Source organism: Nelusetta ayraudi, unplaced genomic scaffold (genome assembly GCF_046127955.1).
Source record: "Nelusetta ayraudi isolate G7.1 ecotype Tasmania unplaced genomic scaffold, CSIRO-AGI_Nayr_v1 ptg000033l, whole genome shotgun sequence".
Classification (NCBI taxonomy): domain Eukaryota; kingdom Metazoa; phylum Chordata; class Actinopteri; order Tetraodontiformes; family Monacanthidae; genus Nelusetta; species Nelusetta ayraudi.
In genome coordinates, this window is record NW_027466083.1 from 7,791,457 (window position 1) to 7,807,346 (window position 15,890).

General features: G+C 47.2%; 1 protein-coding gene across 1 annotated transcript in view; it reads right to left on the reverse strand.

The window, feature by feature from the left end:
• Window positions 1-15,890, reverse strand: part of fstl4 (follistatin-like 4) — a 128,065-nt gene that overhangs the window by 15,283 nt on the left and 96,892 nt on the right. The window contains exons 7-9 of the mRNA XM_076032115.1: window positions 9,024-9,190; window positions 5,580-5,700; window positions 3,170-3,331 (exon numbers count right to left, since the gene is read on the reverse strand). Of these exons, the coding sequence (XP_075888230.1) occupies window positions 3,170-3,331; window positions 5,580-5,700; window positions 9,024-9,190 (450 nt within the window). The remainder of the gene's footprint in view (window positions 1-3,169; window positions 3,332-5,579; window positions 5,701-9,023; window positions 9,191-15,890) is intronic.

A 15,890-nucleotide genomic window follows, 5' to 3' on the forward strand; every position in this document is an offset into this window, starting at 1 on the left:
GTCACTCTTTTCATGTTGTCTGGCAACACCCAGCATCTGCACCTCTTCCAGTGCTGACTGTGCATGCTATTTATTTGCAGTCTCACCTTCTTTGAAGGAAACTGGAAGAACTTTCTTTCAGCAAGAGGAGAGGCTGTACAACACATTTTCTCTTCTGTCAATAACATGGACCTCTGTCCTGTCAGCAGACAGTCCATTGTTTACTTTTCCCTGCTTGCTCCAAATCCAAATGCACAGTTCTGCAGAGAAGCCCCTTGTGATGTCACAAAGTGTAGCAAAAGCCTCACTTATTTGCCTCTAAACCTGCTCGGCACAAAGCTGTTGGATAATTAATTGCCTGAGGCTGAAAACAAAAGAAATGGGAAGGTCCAATGATTCAGAGGCATCAGTTTCAGTAAGAAGCTGCGTCCTGTTTTCTAGAGAACTTGGGAGTTGTTTTTTTTTTTGGTGTGACAATTCATTCTTAATTCTCACATGGAGAAATAAAGATCTGCTAATGGAACCTTTGAAAACAGCGATAAAGCATTTCGCAAACAAGAAGAGGGGGAAAAAACTGTTGGTCTTTAGCGTCTATCTCAGCCAACTAATTAATGTCTTCTGGGTTGGAAAACGGCGAGAACATCACACAAGTTGACGCAAAGCCTTTCACATTAGTGAAATGTCTCTCGGATCCCAGATGATAATTCTCTTTTATCGTGCGAGAAAGTGAGGAGCGCTTTGATGTGAGCAACGCCTTGAAGCAGACGCTCACAGAGTGACACAGCACTCTAATGACTTCTAATTAATAATTTTGTTCTGATCAATCTGCGCTAATAACCACTAAAAGCATTCACCCGGCCCCACCTCGCCACCACCCCCATCACCACCAACTTGTTTACGTTGATGGTGATTTCAATGTTGAGTGAGTTCCTCTTCTTCTTTCTTCATTGGCTTCTGCACAGGTGCCTCTGTGCCAACTGCAGTCGTTATTCAGTGCAGGCTGCAGAAGTTTCCAGCAGCAACAACGGACGAACGAACGTTGAAGTCAACCATCTTAATGAGTACCGTCACTTTCCATCATGCCTCTGCAACTCACATCATGCATCAAAATGCATCAGGTAATCAGCACGAGGCAAAACGCAGCAGAAAGGAAGCCATGACGTCTCATTCGAAATAAAGTATTTTGGGGGGATTTTCCGGTGTTTAGAAAATTTGTGGAAAGACTAAAAGTCTACAACTTAAAAATACGCAAAGGAAAGATTTATTGCGAAGCATGTTTCAGGTTGGAGGCATCCTGTCAACTGTTTTACATTGCGGCCTATCGGAAATATGCTCTCTGTGGCATTTTGTTTTTCTGCAATACCATAGGTGGATACTGGGAAAAAGCGGCGGTACCACATCCATTGGACAAGGCAGAGCTGGGGGAGTGCTGAGTTTCTCTTTCTGGAGTGAGCAGGATGGATCAGGAATGAGAACGTCGGAGGGACAGTCAAGCTCAGTGTCTTGGAGATGCAACCAGACTGAGATGGATTGGATATGAGTGGAGGAGGGACAGTGACTGTATCAAGAGAAGGGTGCTATGATTAATTCTGACAGACTTAAAGGAAGAGGGGGGGGCGGGGGGGGGGGGGGGGGGGTCCTTCTTCTCAGGTATAAACTCACACACGATCAGATTCACCTGTGAGTCCTCTGCCCCCGCGACGACGACTGTCAGCAGAATTAAACACGGCTTGGTTTACGATCCTGCGGCTTTCTTTCGCCGGCTGACACTTGACATATGATTTCCTCTGAGGTTTGATAATTACTGCCAGGCAAGTCAGAGGCATTTAACTCACAGATTTATTTTAGTCATCAGCCGCAAATGCAGCCTGCAGACGTGAATTACGCTTGACTAACGGGGGATGTGATTAGAGTGACAATGAGGTTATTTACTTTTTTTCTTTTCTTTTTTTTTTTTTTTTTTTTAAGTGGGAGGGGGTGTTTGGTCATAGAAATGATACACAATGTCCAAAAAACAAGTGCAAGCTGCATTTTTCTAGATTTAAAAGATAAATGAACACAAGAGACTCTCAGGGCAGAGTGATTTCAGCACCACGGACAGCTCCAGCAGCGGAACGCTCCATAGACTCCACAGCCACAGCCAAACACCATTCCTGCTTTTAGAACCCCAGAAGAAGAGAAAGAATCCAAACAATAGAATAGTTTGAGGGACAAGTGCATGTCTCGCTCTTGCTCCGGCTGCTGGTCACAAATCTGTCTTAACGTCTGCTTGAACGTACAACACACCAAGTTCCAAGGTTTACCCTCCCCTTTCCAAATGCTTCCTATGGCCCTGTTACCAGATGGATACATTAAGCAAAGCCAAAGGAGTTTGGAAAAGTTCCAGTCGGCACGTCTGATTAATTCAGGACCTGCGGTATCTTACTTTTAATCAAAAGCCGTAATTTAAATATCCCGAGGAGAAAGGAAAAGAAATTCTCACACAGGAGCTTTTCTCCTGGCTGTTCTCAATAATTTTCACCATGAAAATAAATTTATCTTGGCGCAATCTCTTTCTAAGACTCCTGTTTCAGCCCCCCGACCATCAATTGGAAACCTCTGCAGTGTTCATGTGTCAGTGAACCTCACGGAACTTTAGAGTGTCTGAGAGCCGATAACAGACCATTACCACAGGTAATGACCCACACACAGCCAATAAACTTTTCCTTAATGAGAACCAGACCATAAAAGAGGAGAAGTCATTCGCCATTCAAGTCGCCGTCTACTCGCCATTTAGAGAGTCTCTTAAAAAGCTGCTGGCAGGAGGTGTCGACGCCCCTCACCCCCCCCGACCCCGCCTCCCGACAACAACTCGCACCCTTAAATCCAATCGTCTCCTCTTTATTCTCGGAAAAATGGGCCGTTTATTGCATCTGAGCTCTGAAAATGAGGAGGGCTGAGGCGGGAGGCGGCAATTTTGCTTTCCGTCACCAAGGTGTGAAGTGAAAAGTATTGGAAATCGTAGCAAATTATTACTGCTGACAATAGTCCTCGATAAAAAAAAGTCATTTGTTTGTTTTGTGCGGGCGGTGGAAACCCTCACACTTTCCACACAACTTCGCTCGGTTTGACACAATGCTGTTGCCCTTATGGTCAAAGGACAGTAAAACACAAAAATGTGACGTTTTTTATTAAAAAAAAAGACACTGACCTATGAGTGAGATCTGCTTGGAGGACTTTGGCTGCAGGTCCATGCCGTTCTTCAGCCACAGGAGTTTGGGGTTGGGGATGCCATCAGCGTGGCAGTGCAGGCTGGCAGAGACGCCGGGCTCCTGGGCCTGCGTTTCTGGATACACCAGGATGACTGGAGGGACTGGACGGCACACACACACACACACACACACACACACACACACACACACACACACACACACACACACACACCAAGCAAAGAGAAAGAGGGAGAGGGTGAGAGAGAGAAAACATCATTACACGTTGTTTGATGGTAGATTGGAACTCCCGGTGGCTGAGGGAGGCAGGACAACTGAGCACACACGGTAGCACCTCAAAGTGGTACCACTGACGTCCTCTGCTCTACCTCTGACTGACCACCTCTGAAAGTAGGAGGTAAAAAAAATGGAGACAGGAAGTAACATACGAGGTCCTAGTTTAAATAAATAGCTGGGGTGTCGAGGAATGCGGGCCTCTGTTCCTCTGTTTCTATTATAATCTATTGTGTTTTTTTGTGTTGGTCTAAAGTTTCCTTTTAATTCAAAGCCTATTTCCTCGTGGGCCTTTGGTTGCTCTTACGTTAACTTTCATATTGCTGAATGAAATTAAGAAGTCAAGTGTGACTACGTTTAGTCAATTACTAAAGTTGGGCAAAGCTAAACTTTTTGTTGTTGTAGTTGTGCTACTTGTTATTTCATATTGCCCCCGATTTCTGTTATTTTTTTTAAGTGGGTCAAAGACCAGAAACTAAATTACCTACTTACATGCAAATATGTCAACCCACCTTTGAATCCAAAATTATACTTCATTATTATTATGTACAATGGAGTTATCAAGCATGTTGTGATTTACGTGCTGAACGAGATTCTGCTGGAACTTAAGGGGCCACATACATGAGATCTCGCCTCAGACATTGCTCTGAGTTTTTCTGTTTTTTTTTTTTTTAAATAACAAGTTGAAAGTTACATGCAGCTAAAATGCACTTGTCTGAACTAATGGATTAACCCTTTTGACTTCTCTTTGTTTTTCTTTGCCCCAATGCGGCACATGAAGGCATCAACACTGCTTCACTCTGCAGCAGCCTCCGCTGACAGAAGTGATTCCATTTTCACCTCCTCCTCCATCATCAGCCTGTCTCAGGTGATTGTTGTCTCCATTTCTGAGGTTATTTTCCTATTCAAAGCCGGTGCCTGATGCAGCAACTTTTCCCTCTCTCCAATCTTTTAATAACACTGTTCGAGCCACACTGGCGCAATCTAATAAAGAAGGCGCTGGGCGGCTGCTGCGCTAACGTCCCTGTTAGCACAGCTAACAAAGCGAGCCCTGGGAGCGTCGCTCCAACCCACCGAGCTGCAAACCGTCCTCTCAGCTTAGTGAGCCACTTGGCTTTCACTTTGTCAAACTTGCCCCCTTTTGATTTGACATGTCTAGAATCGGAGACGCAAACTTTTCGTAATTCAGGGCCTCCATCCCTCCATGAAACTGAAGAGTCGAGAATATGTGTTTTTAACAAGGAAAACTATTAGTCCATTCACTTAACTGAAGAGCTTTCCATCCTCCTACCAGCACCAGACCAAAGCGAAGCAATACAAACTGTTTTCCCTTTTAATGTCTGCTTGATTATGTTACAGATGGAAGGGATTTCCAAAAGTCTTTCTCCCGGGGGTTTTCTTTGGAGGGACGCCTGCTAGTAACTCTCCAGTCCAAAGGCAGAGGAGGAGCTGCACGCTCGTAATGAAGGGGAGCAAGGCGGTGCTTTGATAAGTTTGTCCTGCCAGAGTCAGTGAAAGTGTGTCTGATAACTTCTGAGCTTGTTGCAGTTGTAGGAACACACACTCTCTCTCTCTCTCACACACACACACACACACACACACACACACACACACACACACACACACACACACACACACAATAAATCTCAGACTTTTTTGTGATGTGATGTATTTTAATAAAAACAAAAACCCCAAACTTTATCAATTTATTGATGGGCTGATCAACAACCCACAGTCGTGATGTTTTGGTTTCAGTTAATAAATAGTGCAGTAAAATGTGAGGCCGAAGCAGCACAACAGAATGATTCCAAGCCAACACTCGACAGCATCAATAAACTAGCGCCTCTTATCTTATGTTACCACTTGCGACAGCATTTTCGATTAGGACTCAGAACTTTGCTGCTTTCAGAAAAACATTTCTGAAAAATAGTAGTTTTGAAGAATTCACGCAGAATTCCCAGCGGCCCATCCGAAATACTGGAATGCTCGTATTCCTACAAGAAGCCACAACTGCAAATGTCATTTTCTGTTCTGTTCTGTTCTGTTCTGTTCTGTCACTACATGGGGGGTGGCCCGGGTGGGGGGATGGCGGAGTGGTGGGGTGGGGGTTCTACTGACCATTCACTTGCAGCACATGCGTCTGGTAGAGGTCCTCGTATCCGTAGGCGTGGCAGCTGTAGTTCCCCATGTGGATGGTGGTCACCTTGGTGATGTACAGGGAGCCATCATCGCCAAAGTCCTGCAGTACAAGGAGGAGGAGAAGGAGGAGATGAGAGAGGACGTTTGGGTGGAGGAAACAGGAGGAGGATGAAGAACAAGTGTGTGAATAATAAAGGGAGGGAGCTGCAGGGAGGCGCAGGGAGCGGCAGGGAGCGAGCCTGAAACGGAGGTGGCCTGATGGAAAACGTGAGGGTTTTTTTTTTGCGGAGTGCGGCAAGAGGAGGCGCGGCGGCGCAGCGGGGAGTGATGGGAAACGACGGGACAACCAAGAGAGTGATGGGAAGAGGGGGAGGGACCATGAATCAAGTTCCCCTCCCACCCTCCTCCCCCACCAACCCCCTCCTCGCCGAGCTGCTGGAGTCGCCGGGGAATTTGATCCCTCTTTCTCCCGCCGTCACGCCGCCGCCGCCGCTGATAAATGGCAAGGGTTAAAAATATAAAGCCCATTAGCTTGATGAATGGCGCCGCTTGTTGTTGGCGCAGCCACGAGGGGGTTCCCTGCCGCAGCTTAGCGCGGATTAGGGGCATTAAGACACTTCTGTCGTCCCGACCAAGTGTATGGAGCAGATGTCCGCAGGCCGCTTCTACCTCCCCCCCAATTCTCCCCCTCCTGTCCAGAGGACTGATGTCCGATGACAGAGTGTGGCTGCAGACAGACGACAGGACCGATCTTCAAAGTTGGGATTTTACAATTAGGGTGAGAGATGCTAACGGCACCAGCAAGGGCAATCAGGAACAAATGGACCGTTTACCGGGTCATTCCAAATTTATTTGAGCCACATCTGACCTGACCCTAACCCGTCACAAACAGGGGAATAAATTAAAGTGGTCTCCTTCATTTTCATCAAGGTGTCCTGGATTCCATCCTGACATCCATCCTCTCTCTCTCTCTGTGTCTCTGTCTCTGTCTCTGTCTCCCTCTCTCTCTCTCTCTCTCTCTCTCTCTCTGTGTCTGTCTCTGTCTCTGTCTCTGTCTCTGTCTCTGTCTCTCTCTCCCTCTCTCTCTCTCTCTCTCAACTCGACGAGTTTCTTCAGGAGCAGATGAGCAGAATTCTAGAAGTGTTCTTGGGGTCTCGATGCACGCGACGCACAAACCATCGCGACATGCTCCTCATCTGAATATCAACACCTGAAGTCTAGGATTGGCCCAACTTCCTGTGCAGCGCCATTATTTCCCACATCCGGGGTTCTTTAATGCGCCGGCGTTCCCAGCATTGCATCGTTCAATGCTTAAAGACTGGCAATCAAATGAAAAAAACAATATGAGCAGCAAAATACTGCAACGCTGCTGTCCTGTTGTGCACACGTGGCACCTGCTGTAAAGTAATTGTTTTCAATCAAATAAAAATGCATTATTCATTCTACGGTGAGTGACTCAGCCCCGTTCGGAGGTTCGACTGGGCGGCTGATGGATGGCAGCCGCTGAAGCATTTAAAGCAACTGTAACAGATTGCTCATCTGCCACTCCGGCTGCAATTAAAATCGGGGGAGGGGCGTGCCGGTGAGATGTGCTGTGACGTGCACTTTTGATGGAGCCCAAAACAGAGAAGACATAAGAGAGTGTCTGGTCTGTAAGGAAATAACTGAGAGCAGCCGTGATGGAGTTCATAAGTTTCCATTAAACGCAAGATGTATTCATTTGCACGGGCCCAGTTGTAATAACAGACAAAATTTTAAGTGCAGCTCAGAGTTTTCTTCTTCTTCTTCTTCTTCTTCTTCTTCTTCTTCTTCTTCTTCTTCTTCTTCTTATTATTATTATTATTATTATTATTTTTGTATCCAATCGTGTTATGTTCATGACGTGATGGTCTTTGATGCTTTCACAAAGCTGCCCTCCGTGATTGGACAGTGAAGTCAGTTGAAGTCAGGCAGCGGCAGCGGCAGCGGCAGCGGCAGCGGCAGCGGCGTCTGATCCTGCCGCCTGCTCCCTGCTCAGATCGATGCCCTCTGAGGAAATTCATTAAACACGCTTCAGCCTACAACCTTAACACTTGACATTGTTTATCGGTCGACCAACAAGGCCGCTCATTATCATGCAATTAGTAAAATGCGAAGTGGCGGCGCCAAGCAGGTGTGACACAGTGAGAGTACAGACAGCAGTGTCTTGCTTAAAAAAAAATAGATAAATAAAATGAAAGAAATTAAATAAAAATAAACAAATAAATAAATAAACAAATAAAAGTGAAAGCCTTCCTGCACAATTGTGCATTTATGAAAAGTATTAGTGAGAAGCTACCCGGACACCTCAAAGCAGGTAAAGAGCATATGTCCTGGAAAAGCACAATGTGAAAATAAAGAAAAGAAGTAGAAAAACTAAAATTACTTTATTACTTAAAGGGTGCTGTTTACTTTGTTGTTGTTTTTTTTTCTTTTTTACTTTTTTTTGTTACTCATTCGCTCAAGCTTAACTACGGTTTGTGCGTAATTTGTAAAACAATAAACAAGCTTCACTGTTGGACTGACTCATTTATCAGCCTTTTGCTTGGCTGACGGATTTCAATCGGGCTCGATTATTTGCAAATTACCTGTTTTTCAAGTAGTGCGGATTGAAAATTGGAATGCGAGAAGTGCTGAAGCAGGAAAAAAAACACAAGAGCGATCATTTGGATAATATCTCACTGAGGTCAGGTCTCCTTCCGCATGGAAACAAGAGGATATGATCCGGAAAGCTGCCTCTGCAGAGTCTGCAGCTTCAATCAAAACTTCCGACTCCTCTGGATCATCTTCTAAAACCCAACACAGTGTTTGGTGGTTGTTTCCACACAACACAACTATTCAACTGCTCCTAAACACTCCAATAAGCTGGTTTGATCAAGCTCACACTTATGCTCAGTCGGTGCCGCGCTCAAAAAAAGTCCAATTGGTACAATTTGCAGAAGAGAAGTTCAGTGCGATTAATACTCTGTGCATCCCTAAAAAATAAATAAGTAAAAAATAAATCCTTTAAAAAGCAGACTACTTTAATTATGAAGTGCTTCCTGTGTCGACACCTGCAGGCCAGAGGCGCTGCCCGGGGGCCTGCAGCTGGATGCCGCTCATCCACCACTGCTAGTGCTGCTGCTGCGGCTAAAATGATCTCTATGAGTGAAAAGTTTGTGCAGATGTGAGAGCAGATCATCCAGGACGGGGTCAGCATTTTAAAAGTAACTGGAAGTACGCAGTAAATACATTTAAGGAAAACTGAATTGAGCATCAAGAACTTGAGTGTAAATGAAGCCCAATGAAAACACTTTGCCAGCCTGTTAATCTAAATAAAATAAACCTTGAAAATAAAGAGAAGAATAAAGGAAATAAAAACAAACTCGACTGTCTGAGAGAACAATGACAACAACATGAACTCACGTTGATGTCCTCCAGGTCCAGGAAGTTGAGGATGATGCCGTTCCTCTTCCAGATGATTGGCGGACGCAGAGTCCCCTGGATGGCGCAGGTGAGGACGGCGCTGAGGCCCACCGTCACCGTGGAGACGCTGACCCGCTGCTCCTCAGCCAGGCTGAGCTGCACGACCTCTGTTGGAAGGAGGACGAGTAGGGGAAAGATTGTTAAAGAGAGAGAGAGAGAACTCAGTGGGGGGGATGAAAATTAGACAAGTAAGAGATGAGGGCAACAAGAGAGAAGGGGAAAAAATCTGGCAGGAAAAATGAGAAATCAGAGGGAGTGTGCTGATGTGGTGGAACCGTGGCCAAGCCTAATACATTTCTCAGCATCCATGTCATTACTGCTGGACCGGCGAGGATAAACAGCTGTCTGTGAGTGAAGGAGATCCATCGTGAAGTGAGAAAAAAAAGGGAAAAAACAGGCAGGTAGGGAGGGAGAGAGAGAGACAACCTGTCGGAGGACACAGCCGGCCAAATATCATTCTTCTCATTACAGGAAATTTATGGTCGCTGAAACGGCCGCCCAATTCAATTCACCTTTATGGCAAATTGAGAATTATTCTTTAGTGCCTCCCGCCGGCGCCATAAATTGCGTCCGCCAGCGTCGGGCCGCCGGCGGTCGGGCCGCATCGCAGGAGCGCTTGAAAAGTCTCGTCGCTGCAGCAAAACTTTGTGACGCAGGTGGAAGTGAAGCTCGTCACCGCTGGAGTTATAACAACCACAACTTGATCTTTCCTCAACCACAGTATTTCAACTACAGTCTCACTCGAAAAACTATTTAGTCTGTATTTAAAGCTCCCGTCTTAAATAAATGAACATAAATCAGTGCACATGCTGCACTGATGTATGTGTGCAGCATGTGTCTGCACGCATCAGTGGATTCACCAAAAAAAATTACACAAGTCTATGTTTTACATTTTTTGCTCCTCCTACATTTTGTGCTGAAATTGTTCTAAAAAAAAAAAAAATCCTCCGTGACATCACAAAGGGCAGTGGAATCATCCTCCGACTTCTGAGAAAACCTCTTCAGACTCTCTGGAATCTGGTTGGATCACACTGATGGTGTCAAGCTGTTCTACCAGAGTGCAGGATTTAAATTTTTTTTTTTTTTTAAACTCTATACAGTTCATATCAGTGTGTTATCAGGAGCACTGGCAGGGCGTCATGTACAGCCTGATATAGAAAGATCAGACGCTCCGGCGGTGGCGCTGTGTGACCCGCTGGGGTCACTATTGACCGGGCAACACTATCAACTCAGCGGCTTTATAAAGACGCTGGAGCGACCCGGTGGGATTCTGAAACGGAGCCGTCCAAGCGCAACACAAAACAAGCGGCACTCGACAAAATGTTCTCCACGTCCTGTCGTCGTCGGTCCTTTTCCACAACGTTCCGCACAATGCGGCTCCCGGGAAAAACAAACGCTCCCGACCCAAGACCTGTGTGGACTTTTCTGCCCCTCACTTCACTGGAGTGCACTGTGATGAAAGCGCTTAAAGCTCCAGGACCAAACAGATGGGGATCAGATGTGGCGCTTGGCCACTGAAGCGTAGCGACCGACAGGCTTCTGCTAACAGATAAACTTCCAGCTCGGCAGCCACACGGGACAGACGGCCAGAAGTGGACGGCGGACAGACTTGGAATTGTTTCGGAGGGAACTTCCTGTCCGGCTCCAGGTCCTTTGACAGAAGTGGCTGGCTGAAAAGGCCCCGGGATATTAGCTGTCTGTTCGGCGTGGCGGTGCAGGTGATGGATGCAGGCGGGCTGACAGCTCGGTCCTTCAGTGATATTTCAGACTGCCTCCGGTACTGTACGCTGCCAGATCTAACAAAGTTATAATTCAGCAGCAGCAGTAATTTGGGTGGCAGAGCAGGCTTTGAGTGCCATGTGGACAGATGAAGGATGAAGTGCATTGATCTGACATGACTTGGAGGGGGTGGCTTCAGGGTGGCGCTGTGAATTTCAATCAGGCCACCGCGCACATTAAATTCAAGCAACCGCCGACTGCAGAAACAGAGACTCGCTGCTCCTGCAGAGCTCGGCTCTTTAAAGTCGACATCAGGTCGGAGCTCGGCGCGGATTCCTTGGGAAGGCGGTAACGGAGGAGCGGGGCTTTAAAGTTTTGCTTTTCTCCCCTCCCCTCCCCCCCACCCCGACAGAGGCTGTTCCTGTACAGACGAATCTAAAACTCAGTCGGGGGAATTGAAAGCTTACGGCGGATGAAAGGAGGAGCGGGATGCTATAATTCCAGACACTCTAGATGCAAATGTTTAGGAAGTGGTGGAATTATCGGAAAAGAAAGCAGAAAGCGGCGATGTGGCTGAAAAGGGAGCCAAATCTTGGAAGGTTCAAGGTTTCGATCAACAAACTTGAAGAAACTCGGCAAATACACAGTTCGACGCTGGACTGAAATCCTTGATTTTCCTTCTTCTTCTTTTTTTTACAGTGGCACTTTGGCAAACACGTTCCATCCCATCAGCGAAACCTCTCTTGGAAAAGACCTTGTGATGTTAATCCCTGTTTCCTGGTGTCCCACTTGATGTCACACCAGAAGCAATGTCAGGGTAAAATAAACCACAGAACCGTGTGAACATCCGAGTCCTGGTCTACTGTAGACACACCCTCGCACACGTGAGGCCGCGGACCTGCTCCGAGCAAATAATTGCAAATTATTTATTTTATTTTGGTGTATTTATGTATTTTATTGCACCAGATCCCTGCAAATGGGCTTTTATGCACACTGAGGCTTCATCACGTTAATTAACGTCGGTCCTCTCGACAAGCTGCCGTGTGTTTTCACCAGCCACGCTCCGTTAACTTGACAGAACCTGCATCAAAAAAACACAACGTTAAAAGAATTTTAAATTCTCAGCTGCGTGCACGGCCCCTTCCTCACATGCCCTTGACACACCGCACCTCCACAGGCGGAGCCTCTCCCCATCTGCTCACTAATGATTTCCACAGTTATTTCACACTTTTTTAACCCTCACCCAAAGTAGCTCAAATGTATAAGCAAGTAATTGGCTTTCAGAGAAATTAATGATCTCTACCGATCAATCGGCCGTTCAGTCTGAGGTACGGAGGTGCTGACCGGGCCGGCGGGGCCGAGTGCCGTGTCAGTGAAGGCGGAGGAAAGAGGGAGGAAAGAGAATTAAAAGCAGGGAGACCAACAGCACTCAATAATTAAACCCAACCACCAGATCAGAAAATGTGATCTAGTGCGCAAAGCAAAAGAAAAATAACAAAACAAAGTAGAAACATAAAGAGAAAGACGTGCACGGAGCAGAACGCACGAGTGTGTGGAAACACGCGCAAGTGTGAGGCGGGAGGGAGGGCGGGCGAGGCAGGCGGTGAGGTGGATTTCATGCCGAGCACGTCGGGGACCTCTCTGGGAATCGCTAATGTGGAGAGCTGGAGGCTGCGGCTCACAGAGTTGTCCCTTTCCAATTTCATGAGATCAGCCTGAGCTCGAGTAAGACATCAGGCCGCCGAGCCAAGACACAGAGCACTCCGACTCCTTCTCAGGGGCCGAGGCGGACAGAGAGAAAGGAGGAAGAAAGGGAGAAGATGAGAGAGGGGTTCAGGGGGGGGTGATGTTGATGACAGGAGGGTGAGGGAGTTGGACGCATGCAAGGAAGATGGAAAGCAGGCGTCTCATGCGGCCGTCTTTCATTTGTTTTTGAAAGACAGACAATAAACTTTAATCAGTGCAATTTCTCAAACTTCACGACCGACAGATCCCGACCTCAACCCGACCTCTTCTCCTGCGAATGTCACCTCTGGCTACATCATGAAATAAAGCAGCGGCGCCTTTAGCTGCGAGCACAGGGGGCGTTTTTCACTTTAGGCACTTTTGCACGTCGCCAAAACTTATTTTCCCACAGCTGAAGGCAGATCAGTGCTGCCACTCCACCGCGTCTACACAAAACTAACATCTAGCAGATTATTTATGGAAAGGATTCTCTGTTGGCTGGCCCTACTTTAGCATTTTGGATGATGACGATAATGATGATGATGACTTTAAAAAAAAAGAAAAGCCAAAGTGAATGGACGTGAACTGGAAAGAGCATCCATGTATTGTTTCAAATCACGATTTCAATTTTGAAATGATTGATCGTTCAGCCGTAGTGTGAGAGCCGCAGAAACTGCTCATTAGTCTGACCTCCCGTTAGGGTTAGGTTTAGGTTTAGAGTTAGGGTTAGGATTAGGGGAGGTCGGACCAATGGGCAATTTCTCGGACTAATGGGAGGTTGGACCAATGCCATGCTACCGTGGGCCCCTTGCAATGTGTCGCTGCGTGCTAATTGCTAACTGCTAACCACTAGCCGCGTGTCCTCCGCTGGCGCTGGTGGACTCACTCGGGCCAGGACTCCCGCACTCAGCTTGCGGTTGCACGTGAGCCAGGCGACTGCACCGCTCTGGCCGTGCGTGGGCTGCAGCCACACTTGCAGACAGTCGAGTTTATGCAAACACTCTCTATCCAGTCGCTCTCACAGGCGCGCCGTCTTCTCCACGTAATCACACACGCACGCACACCTCACCAAGTGTGGTGCGGCGGCGGTGATTATTCACGGGAGGCAGACGGGGACGAGCAATCAGCGGCCGGCTCATTAATCATGCTGGATGTAGATCTCTAATCTCCTCCACAGGTAGAGAAGAATCCACTGCTGCCGCCCCTTCCTGCCCTCCCCCCCACACCCACCCTGACCACTCACCACCCTCCCTTCCCCCCTCCTCCTCCCCCCCCCACCGCCTCATTTCAAAAAGCCGCCTCATTTCCGCCGTGATCTCTTGTTTGCCATCTCGGTTATTTTCTCGACCCCTCTGCACATCTTTGTTCTCCTCCCAGTCTCGCTCTCTCGCTCTCTCTCTCTCTCACACACACACACACACACACACACACACACACACACACACACACACTATCCGGGCAACTGTCTGAATGCCTGTCACATTGCCTTTGTGTCTCAGCCGTCCATGCTTCCTGGTTCGATCCGGGCTCTGTTTCCTCCCTGTCACCCGGCTCGCCAGTCTGTCCCTCAGCGGAGCTCATCCCCTGGTCGGCTGTGTTAACTGGACTGGTATCGTTAGGACACAGAGCAGGCCTGGGGGAGGAGTGTGTAGTGAAGTGCATTCAAGGCAGATTTGGTTTAATTTTGCAGAAAAAAAAAATCCTCCATTACAGCTGATGGAGCCGGACTTTATAAAACACAGGTAGGTTGGTTCGGCCAAAACAAGGCAACTCAAGTTGAACGCCATGTGTTTGCAAATTGCCAGAAAATAGTTGTCATCACTTCAGCCAGGTGCAGCATAGCTAACACTTCCTACTTCTGATGTGAAGTGTTCTCCACCAAAGAGCAGATTTCTTCCAGGAAGTCAGTTAAAGCGTCTGCAACAGTCCAGTGTGCTGCTGTGCCGCTGACTGCACTGATTACTCAGTATTCCACATCTGGCCTCATGTCCCCCATGGTTATTAGAAGTGATCAATCCCCTCTCCTCCACCCCCATCCCAACCCCCAGGCCCTGCAAAATTTTTAATGACTAGTTCTGTGGGACCAGAGCCTGTTTATTGCAGCAGAGGTCTTGCTGCCAAGCACCTGGGCGCTCTGGAGGGCAGCAGGAACCGGTTCGATTTGGCCGATGACGGAGCGATGAAGGGTGAGAGGAAACTAAACGCATTAACTGCCTGCCTGCCTTGATTGTTTGCTTCCAGTCGAGACCCTGAAATGAATAGAAAACAACTTGATATCCATAGCAGGGCACTGAGACAGACTCCTCTGTGTTAGTCATCTCCAAGAGAATCCTTAACCTTCTGACCTTCAGAGCCACTCAGAGTTCCCGGCAGGTAAATTACTAATGTGTCACGAAGCAACACAGCATCGCAATGAGCTTTTCAGTTCGACCCCAACGATTTTTCAGCTGTGACACTCCGTCATGAAAGAATGCCAGGACTGCGCTGCAGACCCATTGATGTTGGTGAATGCAAACATACTAATAAAAAAGCAAGGCACCTTCGTTTTTGTTTGTAAGGGAAAATAAAGAGGTTTGTCCTCATTCTTGCTGTTTTTTATTCTTTTGGGGCTAAAAAAAAAAATCAATCCAGCTTTGAGGTTCAGCAGAAACAGGCCGGCAGTCTGGAGCTAATCTCCCACACTTCATTTGGCCTCATTCATTAAAGCGATGCTCCCATCTGATAGCGAAATAAGGTCTCCGACAATCTGGATCATCTCTCATCTTTATGGAGACAAAGGAAGACCCCGATCCCCCACCCCCATTCACCCCCAACCCCCTCTGGTGACCACTTCTAGTCATGCATCTTCCTGTAAAATGCAGAGGCACATCCTGACACTTTTGGCTAAGTGGTCTTTTTTTTTTTTTTTCTCCCTTTTTAGGAGCCCTTGAAGCTTTGGGAGGCCGAGGCTAAGAGAGAGATTAGTGACCTGTCGCACAGCTCAGAGCTGCAGGGGCTTGAGGTGGATGCCCCAGTCCAGCCAGAATGCACAATGAGATGTAATGTAAAAATGTGTGTGTGTGTGTGTGTGTGTGTGTGTGTGTGTTCGAGCTCAGACCAGAATGCCACATACAGTCGGTTTTTAGCTGCAGCGCAAATATTGACTCTTGCAGGCACTGATTGAGGCTCTTTTAGAGAAGCAGCTGCGAGGTCAGAGGTCATCTTTCAGAGCTATAGCAGGAGCATTATTGAGAATTAATTCAACCGTTGCTATTTAGTGGGCTGACTTTCCATTTTTTGTTTTGTTTTTTACCCTTTACAGGAAAAGGAAGGTCGACATTTGACAAGCATAAACGTGAGGAAGAGCAAAAAAGAAGAACAAAC